The sequence below is a fragment of the Polypterus senegalus genome, chromosome 11 (assembly GCF_016835505.1).
Source record: "Polypterus senegalus isolate Bchr_013 chromosome 11, ASM1683550v1, whole genome shotgun sequence".
Classification (NCBI taxonomy): domain Eukaryota; kingdom Metazoa; phylum Chordata; class Cladistia; order Polypteriformes; family Polypteridae; genus Polypterus; species Polypterus senegalus.
The window spans coordinates 114,640,799-114,663,240 of NC_053164.1; the positions used below are offsets into that span (position 1 = coordinate 114,640,799).

Here is a 22,442-nt window from a genome sequence, read left to right on the forward strand (position 1 = left end):
AAACGAGTAGCAGAATTCTGAACATATTGTCATCTATTGATATATTTAGTCGGGAGGACATAAAACAAAGCATTGCAATAAACCAGACGGGTAGTGATGAATGTGTGAATGAGTGTTTCAGCATCCTTCACACTGTGGAAAGAATGCAAATGAGCGATGTTACGAAGATTAAAAAGGCTGTACTATTGAGCTAATGTGTGATTGAAAAGTAAGAAGCTGATCAAAGATGACACCCAAATTACAAACCGATACTGCTGGGTTGAACCAGGATCCTATCAACGTCAATTTTAGCCCACAAAAAGGATAGAGAGGACAGATTTGGGACCAACTAAGATTTGTTTGTAAAAAAAACATCCAATGAATGATTTCTCGAATGCAGTCAGTGCAACAGGTGAAGATGTTGCAGTTGCATCAACACTTAAAGTTGTGTTTTATTGACATAGCCATGGAAGCTCAGACTATACCAATGAATAATCTCACCTCATAGGAGCATATAGTTGTTAAACAGGATTGGACTGAGAACTGACCCTTGAGGGATACCTTGAATGAAAAGTAGTGGCAGATTTGTATTCCCTAATGAAGACATAATACTGGTGATTACTGAGGTATGATGTGAACCAAGAGCAGCACCAGAGATACTGTGGTGGCCCGGGGTAAAAGACCCCAACAACAAATTTTGGTTTATCGTTTAAAGTTTGTTAAAACCCTTTGGGACCTCCAGAGCACAGAGGGACCACACCCACACGTAGCGGCAAGTTCAAATACATATTTATTGAACGAGCAAGTTTTTCTATCCAAATGGTAAGTCTCTCCCCTTGGTCCGGGCCCCCCCTCCAACCCACCCATGAACACAGCAGTCCAAAATAACCAAAACAACCCTCAGTTCTTCTTCACATAGCACTCAAGTTATATCACCCTGGGAAAGCACAGCACTCAGTTCTTATACCCACAACACTCAAATTATATCATGTGGGGGGAACACACTATAAATACTATTAATGTATGGGGGTAGAGCATAAAAGGGGGAAAAAAAAACTCCAAACAATAACCCAATACTTGAACATTAAGAAATAAACTTAAACAGTTCTTGGGCCTTTGTGCTCTCACCACGAGGCCCTCACTTAAACCAAAATAACCAAATACCCAAAAACCTCTGGCAGCGCCCAATGTCCCCTGTGCTCAAATGCTCAGTTCTCACAAGTCCCGATTCTCCAATGCTAAACACCTTCCCTATAATCCACAACGGTGTCCAGTTGCAGCAATCCAGTAATGGTATCCTTCCAACCAGCCAATCACTGTTGCTGCTCCACACCGCCGTCGTCTCTCCTCCGTCACATGACGGACCCTATGGCAAAGAGCCAAAAGAAAAACCCTCAGACCCGGTTTTCCCCCCTCCTCAACCATAAGGCCAGTGCACACACTCTCAACTAGCTATTAGCCACTTCCCTTTAGGCTGACTGGGGATATGAGTCGCTCTCTTTCCATTCTGGTCCACCCTCCGTCCATTCCGTCAGCCTGGTTCCACTCCCAATCTCTATCGGCGTCACCCAATCAGCCTCCGTGTTCTCAATCAGGTACCTGGACACAAAGAGAAAAAGGGACAAACATTCCATGGCCACTGCCCCTGCCAGCGATGCTGCTTTTCCCTCCGGACTTGGACCACCACACCATAGTCCACGCTCTTCGGGTCCTGACGACATCGCCCTTGCAGCCAGCAGCAAACCACTTCACAAAAAGTCCAAACGGTTAGTCCCTTCTCAGCAGTTCAGGACACCTTTCTCCCAAGCAAGCACCCCAAACAAACAGCAGCGGCCATCTTAAATCCTGTCTCAACCCCGCCCCAACTACCTTGTTAGTGATTGTCCAGCGAATCAATCGCATTAGGGGCGGGTTCACACAAGACCTGCATTGCTGTCCAAGGCGCTGCCAGGGTAAAATAAATTAAAGCAACATACACAAAATAAAGAAAAAGAAAAAAAAAAAAATGATGCTCCTCACAACGGGACACAATACTAATAGCTGAAAGTTGGGACAGTAAAATGTTATGGTTAACTGTATCAAACGCTGAGCTTAAGTCACGAAGAACTAGAATAGCAGCCATCCCAGAATCTGTTGTTATAAGTAAGTCATTGGCTACCTTAAGTAAAGCAGTTTCAGTGCTTTGTAGGGCTCTGAATCCTGATTGAAAAGGCTCAAGCAGGTTATGCATATTTAAATAATCATTGAGATGAGCAGCAACAACCTTTTCTAAGATCTTAGTCATAAACGGAAGATTAGAAATTGGGTGATGAAATTTTAGCTGTAAGGGATCTAAGCCGTTTTTTTTAAAACAGGGGTTACAGCAGCAGTTTTTAAATCACTTGGAGCAACACAGGTGCGGAAACTACAATTGATAAAGTGAGAAATGGGGTCAGAAAGTTTGTCAGTGCAAGCCTTAATCTGTAAAATAGGAGCAGGATCTAGGTGGCAGGTAGATTGATTAAGATATTACTTCAGCAATATAAGTTGGTGTAGTGAGGTTAAATTTAGATAAATAAACTACAGATTTAGAAGTATAATCAGTTGATAGAGATGAGGAATGGTTAGTAGAGAAACTTTGATATATGGTCATCATTTCTGACTGAAAATAGTCCAAAAATAGATTACAGTGCTCAACAGAGAAATAAGGATTTTTAACAGCAGGTTGACAAAAGTCTGTTAACTGTATTAAAAAGAGATCTGGGGCGACAAGTACCAAGTCAATAAGAGTGGAATAGTACTTTGAATGTGCCGCCGATAAGGCACATCTGTATTCCTTCAGGTGTTCAGTGTAAGCCAGGGCGTAAACAACCAGACAGGTCTTCTTCCAGAGTCTTTCCAAGTGGTACCCAGATTGTTTCATGGTACCCAATTCTGCTGTAAACCATGGAGATGACCGTGTAGTAGGAACAGCCAAGGATTTAATAGGTGCATGATCCAAATTTGTGACAATGTGGAATTATATAGAGATAAAATCTGTATAGGGCAAGACAACCCAGAAACATCATGGAGACAGGAAGCACCAACAGACATAGAGAAGGATAACTGATCAATGTTCTTGATATTAAGATAGGTTATTTTTGATTTTATATAGCTTTAGATAGGAGATACCAATAACAATACCGGATGTACAGACATTCTGCAGACCAGTGGAACATACAAAATCCAGAATATGGCCCTTAGCATGGGTTGAAAAACCAACATGCTGCACAAAACTGAAACAATCCACAAACAACAACAACTGAAACAATCCATCTGCTCACAAGCAGATGGACAGTCAGAATCCACATGAATATTAAGGTCACCAAGTAAAATAACATCAGTAGACATGTCACAGACAAGAGAGAGTATTTCATAAAGTTCAGAGAAAAAATCCAGCTGAAGCTTAGGAGGTCTGTAGATTAATATAAAGTGCAGCAAACCCTTTCCAGTGATTTTAACAACCAGGTATTCAAAAGACGTAATGTTTTGAAAATCCACAGTGGTTGCTTTAAGAAAATCACGCTGAACCACTACCAATCCACCACCTCGGCCCGTCAGATGGGGTTTATTCAGGTAACTGTAACGCGGGGGTAAGCAGATTTAGTTTTAAGTAATCACCTGGATTTATCCACGTTTCTACAAGGAACATGTCCAGGTTTTTAGAAGTTGATAAGTCGTTAAGGAAAGTAGTTTTATTACTTACTGATCTGCAGTTCAGGAGCGCACAGTGGAGAGTTACGTCAGATTGTAATCTTTGGTTACTCCAGTCCGGCATTTGCGGCAGGTGTCTCAGCCAGTTCGTCTGCCTAGTCCATCGTCTTGTGGATTGTCTTTTTGAGATAACAGGTCTAACAGAGCAAATCATGGAAATAGTGTCAGTGGATGCAGAGGTGCTATTAAAATGATACGAGAGGAGCAGTGTAAATACCGCAGATGAGCAATGCCAAGTTCCATGCATAAGCCGTAAGTCACCGTATCTAGTCCGGAGTGCATACGGTAACTGCATAATTGTGTTGTAGAGTAGGTAATCATCTTCAACAAAAGCAGTAACAGCTACCACCACATTAGCCAGGACCCATAAACTAACTCCAATTAAGCAGTAAATAAAGTCAGCTAAGAAAGTCTTAATCCTAGTCAACTAAGAAAGTAAAGACTTACTCACCAACCATGCTGGCTCAGGGAGAGTACAGGGCTTTTGGAATAAAATTTTACAAAAGGACCAGTGTGAATCCAGTGATTATCCGTCCAAAAAAACATAAAAAGCATGAGTAAGGCAGAGGATGTAGTAACAGTAACAAAAGCAAAACAGAGCAAAAAGATATTGGTGAGAAGCGGCAGCCAGATTGCGCACAGTGTACTTTCATCCAGAACCGGAGTGTAAGGTGAAAGGCATTCCAAGATAAAGGATGGAGCAAGATTACTTAAGGCTTTGTAAACCATAAGCAGTATTTTAACCCTTTAACCGGCAACTCCCTAAATATTCCCCATGCCGGGCGAAATCTACTTTTTTACATTTATTCAAGCAGTATTTACCACTAAATGTTGTGCAAGTTCTAGAAATGGGCAAATGCGTAATAAAACACAAAAATGTACATTTTCTCAGGATTCTGGATTTAGTGTCTACTCCAAAACGGAACAGTCAAAAGCTATCGAAGTATTTCGGTCAATCACAGTTTCATTCCCAGTATTTGAGTTTGCTGTGCCACTGGCCAAAGCAGGGAACTGCACAAAGTCCTGGATTGCTGGGACACTTTGAGCAGAAGGTCTTGACGTCTCTACGCTGACCCTTCTTTGAACATACACGACAGCGTGCCTGTGGCTTGGTCCAAGTTGTTGTTGGTTTGAGTTTGTCTGGAAAGTGACGTTCTGTGAGCCTCACCACTGCTCCTACTCTATCTGCATGTTGTTCCTCACCAGAGAAAATGAAGTCTGCAATGACGTCATGTTCAACCTGCAGAAATGTATTTGTGCCTCCATTTTTATGGTACAGAATGTGAGCATTCAGCATTGCCATTTGGAGCAGATGAACTGATAACTTTTTATACCACTTCATAGTTTTTCTTGCAGCCGAATAGGGTTCCAATACTTGGTCCTGCTTGTCAACAGCACCCATGTTGCTGTTATATTCAATGATGCATTGTGGCTTGTAACGGACATCAGTAGGTGATGGGCATCCTCTTCTGCGGGGAGCCTCCTGCACAGACTCATTGTGCTGAGTTGTTAGCATGTGAACATCTTTCTTGTCTCGAAATTTCAGGCACAGCAATGGGCCACTGCGGTATGCAATGTGCTGACCCGGTGCTGGCGCTGAATTGCGAACTTCTGGAGGGACTCTGTTAGAACGAATTGTGCCACATGCTGTAGTTTTACGATGATGAAGGTAATGGAACAGCCTACAACTGGAGTACCAGTTATCCATCCAAATGGTGTACCCATTGTCCAATAGTGGTAGGGCAAAGTACACGACAATTTTCTCTGAAAGTCCAAAGCCCTTACATTCGTCTGGCAACACTGCTGAAATACTACTCATAGGATCCTCTTTGCCAGTGTATACACAAAATCTATAAATGTAACCTGAATTCTCAGCTAAGCAAAATATCTTGATACCAAACTGTGCCCTTTTCAATGGTAGATACTGTCGAAACTGTAAGCGGCCCTTCCACAACAATAAACTTTCATCAACTGCAACTGACAGGCCTGGTACGTAGGGCAACTGAAATGTTTCAAATAAATGGTCAATCAAAGGACGTAGCTTGAACAAGCGGTCACGGTTTGGATCTTTCTTATCTGGCTCATTGCTATTGTCATTCAAATGAAAGAATTTCAGTAGCAAAGAGAATCGGTTACGTTTCATGATAGCTGCAAAAATAGGTGTTGCATACATAGGATCTGTAGACCAGTACATCTCAATATCTGGTTTTCTGATTATTCCCATCAACATCAAAATCCCAATGAATTTTTTCATTTCGTTTTCGTCAATGTCTACCCAAGCATGAACACGGGAATGTGGAGGTAAATTGGGATTTTTCTCAATAAACTGTGTTGCATACAGATTTGTTTGATGAACAAAATGTCTTATCAAGTCAGGTGACACAAACAGCTCATAAAACTGCTTAACAGTGTAATTGTTTACATCAACAGTAAACCCACACGTTGCCTCAAACGGATACAGAAATGGGAGTTCACCACGGGCAGCAGTCCAGTTGAGATGTTGCGGATACACCCACTCATCGCTATCATCTGATGCGTCGTTATTCACAGTATCATGTAGCGCACGTTGCTGATCATCATTGTCTCTAAAATTTTCTTCAGAACTGCTAAAATCGTGATCACTATTGTCCAAAATCGCCTGCAAAACCTCACTTGAAGTCAGGTTACATTTTACCATATTCACAACTTTCACTTCCGACTCACAAAGTAAAGAATGGTTATTTCCGGCCAATACAACCATAGAGTTGTCGAAATACTGTACAATGTAGTAATAATACCCACGCCAAACCGTTAGTTATACTACGCGCCAGGCATTCACATAACCATAAGCAAATGTGCCGGAGTAAGGCATCAGCAATAATACTACGATGCCGGATATATCCGGCAGAGTGTGGTTAAGAGGTTAAAGTCACTGTAGTTGTGATAGTGTTGCATGCTTTGTGTTTCAGTGGAAGAAGAAATGACTTCTGAGACTACATTAAAGAGTGCCTGTCTCCTGAAATAGAAATTGAATTTGTGTTTCATAGTATTCAGTAAAGATACATATAAATTTTAAGAAAGCTGACAGGTTCACCATTATATCAGGGATTGCAAAATTAGGATCATCTTTATTCAGTTTTTTTCATGCCTCACACTAGAGCACACATTATAGTTGGCATAGGATCCCTTACACAGCTTCTTCTTCCAGCTCTCGCAGGAAGATCATTACTTAATTATCAGTTGAGATCTATGTATTAAAGTAATTGTTTATTTTAAAAAATAATAATTTAGTGTTTTATAAAACATGGTGATTGCACTTTTGGAAGGTTACATTTGTTTTTATTTAATAATCTTTAATATAATAGAATATATTAAGAAATGTTATAGGTAAAATGTTTATAATTTTAATTACATTTTTGATATATTAAATTGATAACTAAAAGTTTACTGAATGTCCATTGTGAGCGCTGAAAACAATGGAAGAGCTTAAACCCAATTAAAAAAAATAATTTCTTTATTCTTAATTCTTGGTGAGTAGAGAGAATGTGAGACTACCTCTTCCCAACTCAGTCAACTGATTTGGGTTTTAGCAGAATCTCCAAAGTAAACGTTCTCTCTTTTATATCCTAGAAAAGAAAAAAACCCTAGCAGTTCATTCTGAGGTTATACATAGCTTAAGGTTAAATCTTAATTTATGACATACTAGAATGTCCTAAAACATGAAACAAACAGCCATTTGCATTCCTAAGGAATACACCCTTTAATTATACACACTTAGAATCAATTTAAACAATCTTATAGTACATAAAGATCTTATATTCTTCACAGGGTCTTCTGATAGTATCAGAGGTCAGCCTTTCCTCATAAAGGCATGCAAGTAATAATGTTTAATTTTTTCTTTCTCAGTTCCCCCCTTTTGCACAAAAAATGTGCACATGTGAATGATCAGACCCAATCATCGGGAACAATATCATCATATTCAGAAGAGGGAGAAAGTTCCGAAGCAAAGGGTTGTAATCAGGGTTTTGGGAATTGTCAGCATGAAGAAAATAGGCTTTTGTGAGAGAGGTGTCAATAAGCCTCTGAAGAAGGCCACAAATACAGGGGATGAGGCAGCAACCACAAATAACCATGATTGCAAGGGAAATGAGGACAGTGGTGAAAATAGTTTTACACCATCCGGCCCAAATTCCGAACCACCGTTCAAATAGTTCATCAAGGGGATTGGAGATACCAGAATTTTCTGCAAGTTCTACAGAAAGGGCAGTAAGACCAGCAAGTGCACGAGATACTGAGCCATCAGGAGCAGTGTTATTAGGGATGAAGGTACAGCAATTGTCCCCAAACATGGCACATACACGCCTTTCTCAGCTAAAAGCATATCAAGTGCTATCCGGTTTTGCCAGGTCATGAGAGAAGTTTTGTCTAGTTGTTCATGGATGCCCTCGATGGATTCATGAGTAAAATTTAGAAATCGCTGTTGATTATAATAAAGATAATTTATCCAATCGACATTTGTATTTATTGTTGACCACCAGAATATAATTGATTCAAATCCAGCGGCCACTTGATCACGTGCTTTGTATTGGTTTGGAACTCCTCTGGGGATTCCAATACCATCTATATATACATTAGAATCAAACATTTCAAGGGTAGAACGATGTTTCCGGGATTTACCTGGACGAACTGACTCAGAAGAGTGAAGAGGTAAGAGGTAGAAAGGCATAAGTAATTGGATTAAGGGCAACGGCCACTCCAGTCAGGGGAAGGATTGAGAGTAACATGTTCTTTTACACATCCACCATATATCGCACGTGGGGAATTATGGGAGGAAAACCAGGAATGAGAAAGATTTTCATGAGTGCTTGAGCCGAGGGACACATTATAGGTCTGATGACACCATTCAGGTGGTAGTTTACCAACGAAGTTCAAGGAATCAGGGCGTTTCAAAAACAAGTATAATTGGCCTTGTATGAACGGTACATTGGCGGGTCATAGGGGAAAAGGAGGAATAGATGGTGTAGAGATGTACATAAGGGGTCCTTAGGGGGAGTCGGGGAGGAAAATAGCTGCAACACACAACAGAGACCTGCAGGGTGCAATAGGTCTGTTAAGGGAAAGGGGTAGTGGCCAGATATGGTCGGGCCATAGCACAGGCATAACAATTTGATTGGTTCACCTGTTTAGCAGAGTAAATTACCCACTGAAGCCATCGGTTCTGGTCCCCATATCCAGTCTCAACTGCGAAAGTAGAGGACAAGGAGGTAATATTTAAATACTGCACAGGGTGCGATGGAGAGTCATCAGGAAGGACAGTGGTAGGGAAAGTTAGGAGTGACAGAATCGGTGTTGGTGCTGTGACTCGAATAATAAATTTCCAAGAGGATCTTTTCCAGAGACATCTGCCCCTAATATGTAAATACCCCATCATAAGGTGACGGATCTTTTAAAGTGATAATTAACGGTTACAATTATCATGTAAACATGTTCTGCTAGTATGTCCCTTAATGATAGAGAACCTTGTCTTGAGATCATGTTGCTGAGCCTTCCAGGGCTGATAACCCCAGTCATAGGTACCTGTATTGGCAAATACCCACTGCCATTTTCACAATTACTGCCATAATGAGTGGAGTCAGTAGTCACACACACATATTTTTCAGCCCTAGTCCATTGTTCATGGCTGCCGGTTCCACAAGGAGCAACAGTACAAAAGTCAATCTGGAGTGAGGTAGTCTTCCCTACTTGGAAAGTTAGTGTGGGAAGGTCCCCATAAGTTCGCTGTCCCATGTTCAAGGGGACAAGAAGTTATTAATAATAGAACTAAGAATGCCATTCTTTGCAATGTGAGATGTGGATCCAGGCAGGAAGTCCTTCGACTTTAACAGCGTGAGGTGTAGATAATAGCACCTGGAATGGTCCCCTCCAGCGAGGTTGATGCCAATGTTTCCTTCGGGTGTCTCTGACCAGTATCCAGGTTCCAAGGGGGATCTTGAACTCCGTTGGTGGGGGACCAGTCCGCCAAGCCTTGTTAACTTGTTCGTGGACTTCCTTCAGGGAGGCTCGGAGACCTGCAAGACTAGAGAGAAGATCATTGTCCACAGTATGCAGAGTAACATTTCCGATAACCTTAAAATTTCAAATGGTGATAGTCCCAACAGCCGATGTGTTCTTCCTCTCAACCCCATCAAGGCCAGGGGTAGAGCATCTGGCCAGGTTAAGTTTGTCTGCTCACAGATTTTTGCCAATTTTGATTTTAGGGTACCATTGCATCTTTCTACAATACCTCCACTTTGGGGATGGTATTTGCAGTAATGATGCACATTTATCTGGAGCCAAGTAGTCAGCTCATTTATTACAGAATTCACAAAATGGGTTCCATTATCGGTCTGCAGTTTCTGTGGTATTCCCCATCTTGGAATAATTTCTTTTATTAGAGCTTTAGCCACAGTTTTGGCATCTGCATGTTTAGAAGGGAAAGCTTCCACCCATTGGGAGAACACATCGACAATTACCAAGCAATAACGGTAGCCTTTAGACGGTGTTAACTCAATGAAATCCATTTGGAGGTGTTCAAAGGGACCCATTGGGTTAGAAGTGACGGCGGGGCTTACCTGAGTACCTTTACCTACATTAAACCTTTGGCATAGTGCACATCGTCGGCAGAATTGTTCAGCATATGTAGAAAACCCTGTGGTTTCCCAATGCCGCTGACATCCTGAGTCATAGCACCTTTCCTGCATGATCCAGGCCATGTGCGATTTTTGCCATTCCTGGAAAAGAAGCTTTTGGGAGGAAAGGTTTGTTAGTTTGCTTATGGATCCAGACCCCAGCAGAGAGGATCCTTCGGGACCACTTTATCCTTTCTCGGTCAGTGGCAGCTCTGTAAAGAAATAATTTGATTATCAGGGTCTTTGTCATCTTCCTGTTGGAATAAAGAGACTGGTGTAATATTATAAGCGGCCTGTTTAGCAAAATGGTCAGCCAGTTCATTTCCTTGGCTGACTGGGTTTTGTTTCCCAGTATGGGCTTGGCATTTAACTATTGCAGTTTTGATGGTTCTGTTATAGCTTGAGAAGGGATTCCACTAATTTCTGGTGTTGTATGGGCTTACCAGTACTGGTTTTGAATCCCTTAATTTCCATAATGCCCCATGATCATGGCAAACTCCAAAGGCATATCTGGAATCTGTGTAAATGGTTATGACCTTCCCTTTGGACAACTGACAAGCTCGGGTGAGAGCTATTAACTCAGCTGCTTGTGCACTTAAGTTTGAAGAGATTCGATTTGCTTCAAGTAAGTGATCTCCTTTGACCACTGCATAACTGGTGGAGAGTGTCCCATCGTCCAATCTCAAGGAACAACCGTCCACATAAAGTACTTCTCCTGTTTCTAGTGGAGTTTCCTGGAGATCTGGCCTGGGTTTCAGGACCTTTGTGATTTCTTTATGGCAGTTGTGTGGTTCCCCCTCTCCCTCAGTGGGAAGTAGGGTAGCGGATTCAGAGTTGAGCATCTTTCAATAGTAACATTTGACAGGGTACAGAGTACATTTTGATAATGGATTGCCCTTGCAGTAGTGAGGTGTGAGGTTTTGGCCTGGACTAAAATGGAGTGAACAGCGTGAGGCACTTTCACTGTCAGGGGACTCATGAGCACAATATCCGTGCTTGCCAGCACAGCCTCCGTTGTTGCTGCAACTGCTCTAAGACAAGTCGGAAGTCCTGTAGCCACTGGATCTAGTTTTTTTGAAAAATAAGCTACTGGCCTCTGTTTTTCTCCATGGAGCTGTGTTAATACTGCATTCATATATCCCCCCTTTTCGTCCACGAAGAGAGTGAATGGACGAGAATAGTCAGGGAGTCCTAAAGCAGGCAGAAAATAATGCACTTTTAAATCACACAGAGCCTTCTCAGCCTGCTCATTCCACTGTACACGACCTGTAAGAGGAAGGTCGACAGTGTTAGCTAGAATTTGTAAGGGCTGTGCTCTTTCGGAAAAATTTAGGATCCAATGTCAACATAACCAAGAATGCCCAATATAGACATTACCTGTTGCTTTGTGACCGGTCTGGGAAGATTTTGGATGGTGGTTATGCGGTCTTTTGACAGAGCTCTGGTACCACAAGTGATGTCATGCCCCAAGTACTTGACAGTGGTTTTAATTAGCTGCAGCTTTGCTTTAGAGACTTTGTGGCCATTTTCCAAGATATCTTAATAATAATTCCGTATCTTGCACGCATGCTTCCTCTGTTTCACTACAGAGCAATAAGTCAATCAACGTACTGTATTAATACACTTCCCCTGTTAGGCCAGAAGCCTTCCAGGTTTTGAGCAAGCGCCTGTCCGTATATACAAGGAGCTTCCGTATAACCTTGTGGCATAACGGTCCAGGTCCAGCGGCGATTTTGAAAAGTAAAAGCAAACCAGAATTGAATCAGCGTGCACAGGAATAGAAAAGAAAGCATCTGCAAGGTCAATAACGGAGAAATAACATGCAGAAGGAGGGATAGTAGACAGAATAGTGGAAGGATTAGGTACGATCGGTGCTCTAGGAAAGATAGCAGAATTGACTTGTCTGAGGTCTTGGACGAAGCGCCAAGATCCATCCGCTTTCTTTATTGGCAGAATGGGAGAGTTAACAGGAGAATACTGAATAGGAATTATAGCTCCCCGTTCAACTAAGTCTTTGTGTACAGCAGCAATTCCGAGTTCAGCCTCGGGAGAAAGAGGATATTGTGCATGACGAGGCTGGCAGGATGACTTTGGGAAGACCACTAAAGGTTCACAATTTGCGATCCTGCCAAAATCGTTTTTTCCCTGAGACCACAGAATGTCAGGAATTGTAGATAGCCAAGGGAAAGAGTCTCTTTGCAAGGAATACAGAGAAGGAGACGGGTGACAGAGGGAACGAACAACTGGCAGGTCGATTTGGATTATCACCTTAGTAACCAGGTGATCAAGGGTGACAAAAATTCCTGGTGCAATGTATGTCCAATCAGTCCTATTTTGACATTGTTCAACCCAGTCCCCAATTTCTACCCAACGAGCAGTGTTAGATTTTGCCAGGGAAACATGGGGGACTGCACCTTCTAAATAGAAAGTGTTTTGTAAGTGTGTAAGGTGAACTGAAGCAGCAGCTTTAGTGGGAGAGATGAAAATACAAGGGATGTGAAGACTCTCTGGACAAGGGGCTGAGGAGAGAAAAGATTCAAACCAAGGGATATCAACTTCAGTGTGGAAATATTGGGCAGTACAGTGAAGAGTGTCAGGGACTTGGAGGTGGGGAAAATTACAGGACGGGAAAGCATGGAGGGCATTAAGAAGGAGTATTTGTGGGGAAATGTTTAGGGTCCAGGCAGCAAAAGAAGGTCGAGGGGGTTGGAGAGTTTGGCACAGGAGCTTAGGAATGGAGCAATAGAATCCTTGTTCAGATAAGGAGATTGAAACAGACAGTTTAGTCATGAGATCTCTTCCCAATAAGTTAACTGGACACAGATGATTTAACAGGAATCGATGTGTCAAAATTGAACTATCAGTGGACAGTTGAACTTGAAGAGGCTTGGATACTGATAAAGTATGAGGTTGTCCTGAGGCAGTGAGGACCTTCACAGTGTCTTTCGAGGCAGGGACCTCCAACAACGATAAAGTTGAGCGGTAGCTCCAGTGTCCCAAGGAAAACAGTTTCCTTACCATTTACTATCAAAGTTAGTAAAGGGTCTGCATCAGCATGATGGTGAGCAAGGGAAACTGGAAAAATGGCTGGGGTCCCTGCTAATTCCTATGACCAGGGAATATCACTGGGTTCCTGGAGTGGAAGTGGTGGAGGTGAACGCTTGTTTGGGCAATTACGTCTGAAATGGCCAGCTTCAACGCAGTTGTAGCAGGTGTAAGGTGTGTGAAACTGTTCTGATGATTTAGGTATCTGGGTGAACTAGTCAGTAGGCATGGAGGGTTGGAGTCTTCTTCCTTTCCACTTCCTCTCCATCTGAAGGAGTTGCCACGACCACGACCTTGAAATCCTCTGCCCCTACCCGTTCCCCCGTGTAATATTGAAGCTGTGCCGCTATCAATTTAGTTTTGTATCATATTCTTTTTGTTTAGATTGTCTCTCAGCATGCTCAGCATGGCGTTTCACTTCCTCAAAAGTAGCACTTTCCCAGCCTATGCAAGACGTTCTGACTTTATTCTGTATGTCGCCTCTTAAACCCGAGATGAAAGGGGGAACGTCAGTGCGGCTTCGATCTTCTTTCTCTCGCAAACCAGAATGATTAGCCATCAGGTCTTGAATTCTATGGGCCCATTCATCAACCGTCTCATCTTTCCACTGCTTGGCAGCTGATATAAGTGACCAATCTGTTCCCTTTTTGTATTTTCCTGCAATTGCGGTCTTTAATAATTCCCATTGTTCTAAAAATTGGGGCTCCTGATTATCACGATTCAAGGACTCATCCCATCTCCAAGCATTTCCATCCCTCTGGTTCCATGATTCACTGTTGCCCAGGTGGTGCCTAGCTTTCGGCACAGCACCTGCGTCCACTCCGCAGCATTTGGTTTATACATGTCATCAAGCTGCTGACGTGATTCAACAAATTTTAAGCCGCCGACTCCCTTTGGATCTGGCAGTTCTGACACCACATCTTTTAATTCTTTGATGTCCCAATTTCAATGTATCATAACAGTGGTGGGATTATTAGCTCCCGCGTTGATTGGGGTTGTGCCTGGGGTTTGGGACTTGTATTAAGGACATGAAAATTGGCTCCAGAATTCTGCGGCTTTAGGGAAATAAAGCTGCATCCCAATTGGGGTTTTGGTGTGATTGTAATGTTGGCTTCTTGTATGGCTAGAAATAGGGTATTGGAGTGAAGCATGTGGCTGGGATTTAGTATTGTCTCCAAGCCGGGCGCCTCGGTCTTCGTCATCCGGGTCTGAATGAGAAGACGAGTCATAGTGAAGCTGTGAATCTGCTCCGGGTAAATCATCGGCTACTAGGAGGAAGAGGTGGTAGGGGTTGATAAGGAGGTGGGGTGTGAATGAATAGGTAAAGGGGATTCTTTTTATACAATTTCTTTCACCTATTGTCTGGCTCTGTCTCTGTCTTATTCTTTTGTAATGCTAGCAACATCTCTTCTTTTTCTTTTGGTCTTAATTTCAGCAGAAAGCGTCTCATTTCGCTTCGCATGCCTCAATTGCTCGATCTTTAATTACTAGTTCCCATCTATCAAACATATCCATCCTATAGGGACCCATTTTCCAGCAGCTTTGCATGTTTCTACAGAGGATTTTTCTAATTTCTTGTATTTCGAAAATATCCCCAGTTCCCTCAACTGGCCATCTACCACTGCTTTGTTTATTCCATTTTTTACACGCTTTTTAAAGTCTAGCCCTGTTGTCTTTTCCACTAATTTTCTAGGTGATCCTCCCTTCGGACCCGTACTGGGGTTTGGTAAGTCTTCCGAAAACAATCCTTCCAACAAAGACTTTTGAGTTCCTAAAGGGATCTTGACTGGTTTACTATTTGTTTTTCCCATTTTGGATAGCACTAATACCACAAAGTATAAGGTTACAGCCCCTGCGTTTTCTGCCTCCAGTCCCTTCCGTTTCCCGGATCACTATCTGCTGCTTCGTGGTTTTAGCGGACTAACAGTTTTATTGACCACTGAGTCTGGGGTTTTGACAGTTCAGTGCCAACCCCTTTTCAGTCGTCTAACAGCTAGTTATCGCTTATGGTGTCCATAACTGATTAACCCGTTGGAGAAGGAATATGACCAGACTATAGAGGCAAAAGAGTCTCGCCCTCCCGCAACAGTGCTTTGTTGTCCCGCCCGTGAGGTGTTTTCCCTTTTATCTATTCTTCCCACTCCCTGCCTTTTATTTATTTTTCGGAGTCGGTATAAGACTCCGTCCCATTTCAGAAAGCGTGCTAACTAAGCCTTCTCAACACCTCACTTATTCGGCGCCCAGATCAAAAAGTGCTCCTTTTCTAGTTTTCTGTTCTTCCACCCTCCTTTCCTTTAATATTTCTTTCAATTCCAAGGGGCGTACTCACTAACTATTCTGGCACTTTTTATTTCCGTCCGGAAGCGCCTTAATCGGCTAAGTCTATCTTTCCCAGTTAAGAAAATCCCAGGTACTCACCAAGAATTTTCCTCCCATCTGGAAGTTCCCAGTTCACTCGACTTCAGCAAAAATCAGAGGAGGACAAGGGCTCTTCAAGCGGAACACGGCAGAGGCAGGCCAGTCCTAACTTTTTGCGGATCTGGTCCTACCGATGTGCCGGAATCGGTCCTTTCACTGGTCCTCTGGACGATCGCGCTCAAGGAGTCACTTGGCCGTCTCTGCCCCACGTTGGGGCCAAAAACTGTGAGGCTGAAGTCGGAAAACAACGGAAGAACTTAAACCCAATTAAAAAAATAATTTCTTTATTCTTAATTCTTGGTGAGTAGAGAGAATGTGAGACTACCTCTTCCCAACTCAGTGAACTGATTTGAGTTTTAGCAGAATCTCTAAAGTAAACCCGTTCTCTCTTTTATATCCTAGAAAAGAAAAAAAAAAAACCCTAGCAGTTCATTCTGAGGTTATACATAGGTTATACATAAGTTTTAATCTTAATTTATGACATACTGGAATGTCCTAAAACATGAAACAAACTGAATTTTGCATTCCTAAGGAATACACCCTTCTAATTATACACACTTAGAATCAATTTAAACATTCTTATAGTCCATAAAGATTTTACATTCTTCACAGGGTCTTCTGATAGTATCAGAGGTCAGCCTTTCCTCATAAAGAAATGCAAGCTAATAATGTTTTAATTTTTTTCTTTCTCACCATCCATCCATCCATTATCCAACCCACTATATCCTAACTACAAGGTCATGGGGGTCTGCTGGAGCTAATCCCAACCCACACAGGGCACAAGGCAGGAAACAAACCCTGGGCAGGGCGCCAACCCACCACATTTACTGAATGTTTTATTTCTATTTTTTTAATGTTCCTTTTTTGCTTTTGTCCTTCATTCTTGTTTTTGTGATTTTTATCTGACTGCTTCATTTATAAGATCATGTATCTGCTGTTGACGTTTAGTTTTGTGGGCCAAAGAAGCAGCAAGCTATGGAGGAGAGATACTAAGGTAGACATCAGGCAATAGTAGGGAGATCCTCACTAACTACCTCAGTGAGTCTACCTTTTGAGACAGTGGTCCTTGTGTTTAGGGCTTAGAGGGTACTAAAATGACGGTGAATGGTGAATGGTGCATTGAATTGATAAGAACTTAAGATATTTGACAAACAAGAAGAGACCATTCAGTCCTTCAAGCTTCTATGTTTAGTTAAGCTTTCCCAATATCCAATTCTGATAGTTCTTAAAATTTACAGAGTGAATATTTAAAGTAAATCGTACATTTCATTTTTTGCTATGACTTCTGTTCTGTTGGTTCATCTAGGTCTGCACTTCAGCCTTAGTTTACTGCCAGTCATGTTTAACACAGCTGTGCACCACATTGCCATCCAGCCTTTGTCTTGGCATTGCTTGCAGGAAAGGCGACTTGAAGGGCATGCACTGTGCATGCTCCTACTTCTGTGGGCATTTCTGGTCTGGCTGTGCCCAACACATATCCAAAACATGAGACCAGACTGATGAAAATGTTTCCTGTCAAGAGATGATTTTCATTAATTTTGTGAAAGTTTAAACATATCTCAGACAGTGGTATTCAGATTGTAGCTGTGAAAGAAAAAATGATTAACTGTTTGCAAGTTACTAAGGGTTAAAAGCTGTTTTTGCTATAACGGCATGTTATTCATACAGGTATCTGTCATAAGACAGGTTGCAGTAAGCTGACCTAGGACAACTTCTTTATTTAGAATGCGTCTGTTAGACACAGGAAAGATGATTATTCCTTCTTTAGGGCCCCTTTTGCAATGTACACAAAATAGAAATGGTTAGCTGATGCACGCAATGTAAAATGAAATGATTAGATAAACATATTGTGCTTATTTATAAGTGGGGGGGGGAGAGGAGGAAAAGTATTAAAAGTCAAGTGAAACAGGGGAACTTTGCTCTTCAGCCTTGCAACGTGTAATTCATGTACTCATCTGTGACTAAATAAAGACTGATTGATTGAACTATTCCAGTCTTCCTTGGAGATCTCCTTCCACATAGCTCATCTGTGGCTGTTTGAGTTCAGAATGTTTTTTCCCATATCTAATTCTAATTTAGTAAATAATTGAAGTAAGGTACTCCTTAATTATTGGCTGCGTTGCTGGTTACAACATCAGATATAGTATTCTGTTATTGTAATGTGAAATTTTGCATACATGTTGATAAATATTTTGTATGTCTATATTTGTAATTTAGACAAAGCAATGTAATATTAGTGTTACATTATTGATAATAACAGCAATGGTTTGATGGTTTAGGAACCCCTTCCCCCCTTTTAGGGTAATTTTACAACAGGGTTGGGGGGAAGTGCCTCAAACAAGTTTGGTAAATGTTTCTCAGCTAAAGTCTCTCAGTCAACCTCTACAGGAAAGTCAGGCTGCTTAACTGCCAAGCTTTACCTTAACGCATGGTTTGGAGGGCAGGTGTGAAAGTGTTTTATTCCCCCATTGGTCTGAAGTATGGCTGTTTGGAATTGGCTTGTATCAGAACCCTTTAAGTACCACAATGCCTTATTGGCTCTAGGGGTTGGACAGAAAACCTATACATTTCTTTGCTTTACCTCACCCTCTCTCTCTCTTACCAAACTGATGAAAGACCATCTCACACCATGAACTGAAAAGGAAAACACAATGAAGAGCACAGCTCGGCCAGCCATATTGAGACAGGCATGCAGCCTGTTCTGAAGAGAGCTGACCACAAATGAACTTGAGACATTTTTAAGTAACTAACAAGTCTGTGTGCCACCTGAAAACTACACATCACCATTTATCAGATTGTATGGCTGTCAATATTCAAATGTACTTTGCATATTGTTATTATTTATGAATATTATCAGTAATACATTGTTTAAATTGTAACTTAACTCCTGCTTGTCTTTTACTACACTTAATTGCTTGAGGTTATACATGTAGAAGGGAAGGTGGGGAGAAGTTATAAAGTACAATTCCTTATAAACAGTGGTAAGTCTATGAGATTTAAGGCATTCTGACAAAGGCTACACATTAATAATACAAAAGGGGAAGGTAGGACAAATGCTGTCTAGCAAATTATGGAAAGAAATGCCTCTTTGACTTCAACCCTCTGTTTTACAATTTTTTCTATTTAGCTGAAAGCAAAAACAAATATGTATAGGAAAAGGAGCATCTGGTTTTCAGGGAGGAGTGTGAAGAAGAGTTTTTATTGATACCTAGTGGAAGTAGTAAATCTATCACTACAACGTGACAGTTCTGTGCCTCAGTGCAATAGATCCAGTTTGACAAGACATTTAACCATCCCTCATAGCAATTTTGCTGGCAACTTTCCTATTGATTGGAAACTTAGAAACGGCAAATTTAGGAGGCAGAACAAGAAAAAGAAATGTGTTGGAATAAGTGAGGAAAACTACAACTACCTCATATCAAATTTTGCATGAATTTTTAAAATGGATGAAACTATAGTACACAGAGGTTGCAAGAGGGCAAAGGGTTGCTTAGTTGTGGTGTGCTGCTTTTTCCCTCACAAAAGGGACTGGTAACAGAAATGAAAAAACCCTGCAAGTGTCGATTTTCAGTGTAGGTGGAGGGGTATTAAATGAACCTAGACTTATAATAGCAGAGAGTATTAAACAGAGGAGCTTGTCACTGCTGAGTTTATTAGCCTGGTAATGTACAAATGCCAGCATAAAAATACTTGTCCTAAAGTTTTTTAGAACAAGTGTATCAGTATCTGATCAGGTAGATCGCGTTGCATTAAAAAAAAAAAGTTTTTTTTAAACATTAATCTATCATATATCCTCCCTATGGCATTTGCCACTTGATTGACATACAGGGCGGCCAGTCTGAGATCTCTTTTCTTCTAACACACAGGTCATCCCACATGCACCCATACAATCAGATTGTGATTCAGACTATGAATGCCATCAATGTAATTACACCGATCTACATGCTTTTAAATAAACAAACCACACGCCGTGGCTTCGCCTCTGACACTGACGTGCAGGGAGTGTGTATGCCTGATGAGCCCAGAATTAGGGCAAAACACGTGTTGCGTACTCTTTGCATTATTTGACAGTAAAACTTTGCAACATTCTATGGTCTGCCTCTTACAACTGAACAGGGCACCGTGGCAGAAGTTTGCCGACACAAGCGTTACCTGGTAGGTAACCACCCATACAATCAGATTGGGATTCAGACTACGAATGCCATGAATGTAATTACCCCGTTCTACATGCTGTCAAATAAACGAACCACACGCTGTGGCGCAACGTAAAGGATGAAACACGTGTCGCGTACTCTTTGCATTATTTGACAGTAAAACTATGCAATATACAGTATATACACACATATATATATATACAATTTTTAATGTAGGCAGATTATTTCGACCTGATCATTTTAAAAGTAGCTCACAAGCCGAAAAAGTGTGGGCACCCCTGATCTGGATACATGTATTTATATGACAGCATGAACTGCTTGTAGATAAGGTTAGTCTTTTATTGGTGTCAACATATTACAGTAGTTTTATTAAAAATAAGTGTTGGTCGTTCTAAAACCATTCACATGTGAGATGCCCGTGCACTGTGTCATCAACCGGGAGCCTGGGATTCCCGGGAATGACATGCAGGATTCCCAAATTCCGGGGAATGGATTCCCTAGTAAGAAGTAAAGATACATTGAGCAGTACAGGAGTGATTTCGGGTAAAGTATATTTTAAAGGCAGTTTCCGCGACAGTCACGTGGACAAATAAATAAAACTTCTCTGTCAGTCTGTAAGCCTGGCGGTGAATGGCTTAGCGCTGGAGTCCAGAGAGGAGGGCTGGGAGAGGGCGACGCAGGGCGCACTTCTATGGGATAGATCGGCGTGTTTGTGTTTACTTCTTTTCAATATCAGTAAAGTAACTCACACAAATAATAACAATTCATAAAGACGATATAAAAATGGCGTCCACAAACTAAGTGATTAGTTCCTGTATTATAATATGTTCTGTGGTCATACGTAATTTCCGTTTCAAATGCGAAAAAAATTTAATATATATAGATCATAAAGCCAATGCTAAGCCTCCACAAGACCATCTAAATTAAACCCGCCTACTCAGAAATTATCCTAAAAAAAAGATTAAATCAATAAAAGTGGATTAATTAATTATTGCACACAAACCACCAAGTTCAAAAAAATATATGCCCGAAATAGTTAAGGGTAAAGTAAAGTTTCTCAGAGAAAAAGTCAGAAGTCAGGGAAAGGCAGTGCTTCACCTTAGGTAATGCAGTTGGGGAAAATGCAACAAGGTATAGTTATTTTGGCTTGTCACTTTACAAATATGATTATTGGACAATTGAATGTGGTAATTATTGAGTTAACAAATAAAACATGTGAGCTTTTAACTCAGTTAAAAACACAAACATGTCTGACTGTATTATAATATCATTTTGACACTCTCCATGTCTGGCAGTGAAAATCTTGAATTTTGTGCTGTAGGTGCAAAGGTGTACACTGAGCAGCCTTTAAAGATCATACTCAAATAATTTCCCTTCCTTTAATGAGTACACTGAGGAAAAGATTTCTGAACCACAGCAATTGTTTCAGCAGAAAGATGTTGAGTGCTGTCCTTATAATGTCTGACAGAACTCTTCAATTTCTTCATCCTAGACACATTTGTCCTGAAGCGACTACTGTATTCCCTTGGATGTGTGCATCAAGTCATTGTCATTTGAAAGGTAAACCTTTCCCCCTGTTGTGATGTGGGATTTTGCATATAACTTCATAAATGTTTTGTATGTCTTTATTTATAATTTAGGCAAACCAATGTAATTTAGTTATACTTTGGTGAGAGGCATTCTTGTTTATATGTTTTACGACTTTTCTTTGTAATTTTACGACAGGATTTGGGGGATGTATCTTAAACCAGTTTGATGAGGATTTCTTTGCTAAAGTCTTTTCCCCCATCCCCCACACAAAGCCAGGTTAGTGTAATATATGGCCTTGGGGGGGGCAGGAGATAAGATGTTCTATTTCACCCATTGGTCTGAGGTATGGCTGTTTGGAATTGTCTTGTCTCAGAGGCCTTCAAGTACCATGATATCCTATTCGCTGTAGGGAGTTGGACAGAAAACCTATAAATTTGCTTGCTCAACCACATTCTCTCTGACTGACCCACATATGATGAAGAAGCATTTCTATCTTGGTAGAGTAGTACTAGGTTGTTGTACCGTGTTAGCCATTACAAATGTAGAGAAAAGCCAAGCAAAATGACACCTTCTATTGGCTAACTAAAAAGATTACAATATGCAAGCTTTCGAGGCAACTCAGGCCCCTTCTTCAGGCAAGATGTAATCAATTGAAGTCTTAAACAATCAGGTCTCAATGACTATACAAACATGATATTTCAGTTTTTTATTTTTAACACACTTTGTAATTTGTAAAAACCTGTTTTTCCGTGGGTGGCGCAGTGGTAGCGCTGCTGCCTCGCAGTAAGGAGACCTGGGTTTGCTTCCCGGCTCCTCCCTGTGTGGAGTTTGCATGTTCTCCCTGTGTCTGTGTGGGTTTCCTCCAGGTGCTCTGGTTTCCTCCTGCAGTCCAAAGACATGCAGGTTAGGTGGATTGGCGATTCTAAATTGTCCCTAG

At 41.4% G+C, this 22,442-nt stretch overlaps 1 protein-coding gene across 1 annotated transcript; it reads right to left on the reverse strand.

Moving 5' to 3' along the window:
* Positions 1 to 4,675: 4,675 nt before the first annotated feature.
* On the reverse strand, positions 4,676 to 6,388 carry LOC120538600 (piggyBac transposable element-derived protein 4-like). The gene has a single exon (XM_039767989.1). It carries the CDS (start codon positions 6,386 to 6,388, stop codon positions 4,676 to 4,678), a length of 1,713 nt encoding a protein of 570 aa, XP_039623923.1.
* Positions 6,389 to 22,442: the final 16,054 nt, after the last annotated feature.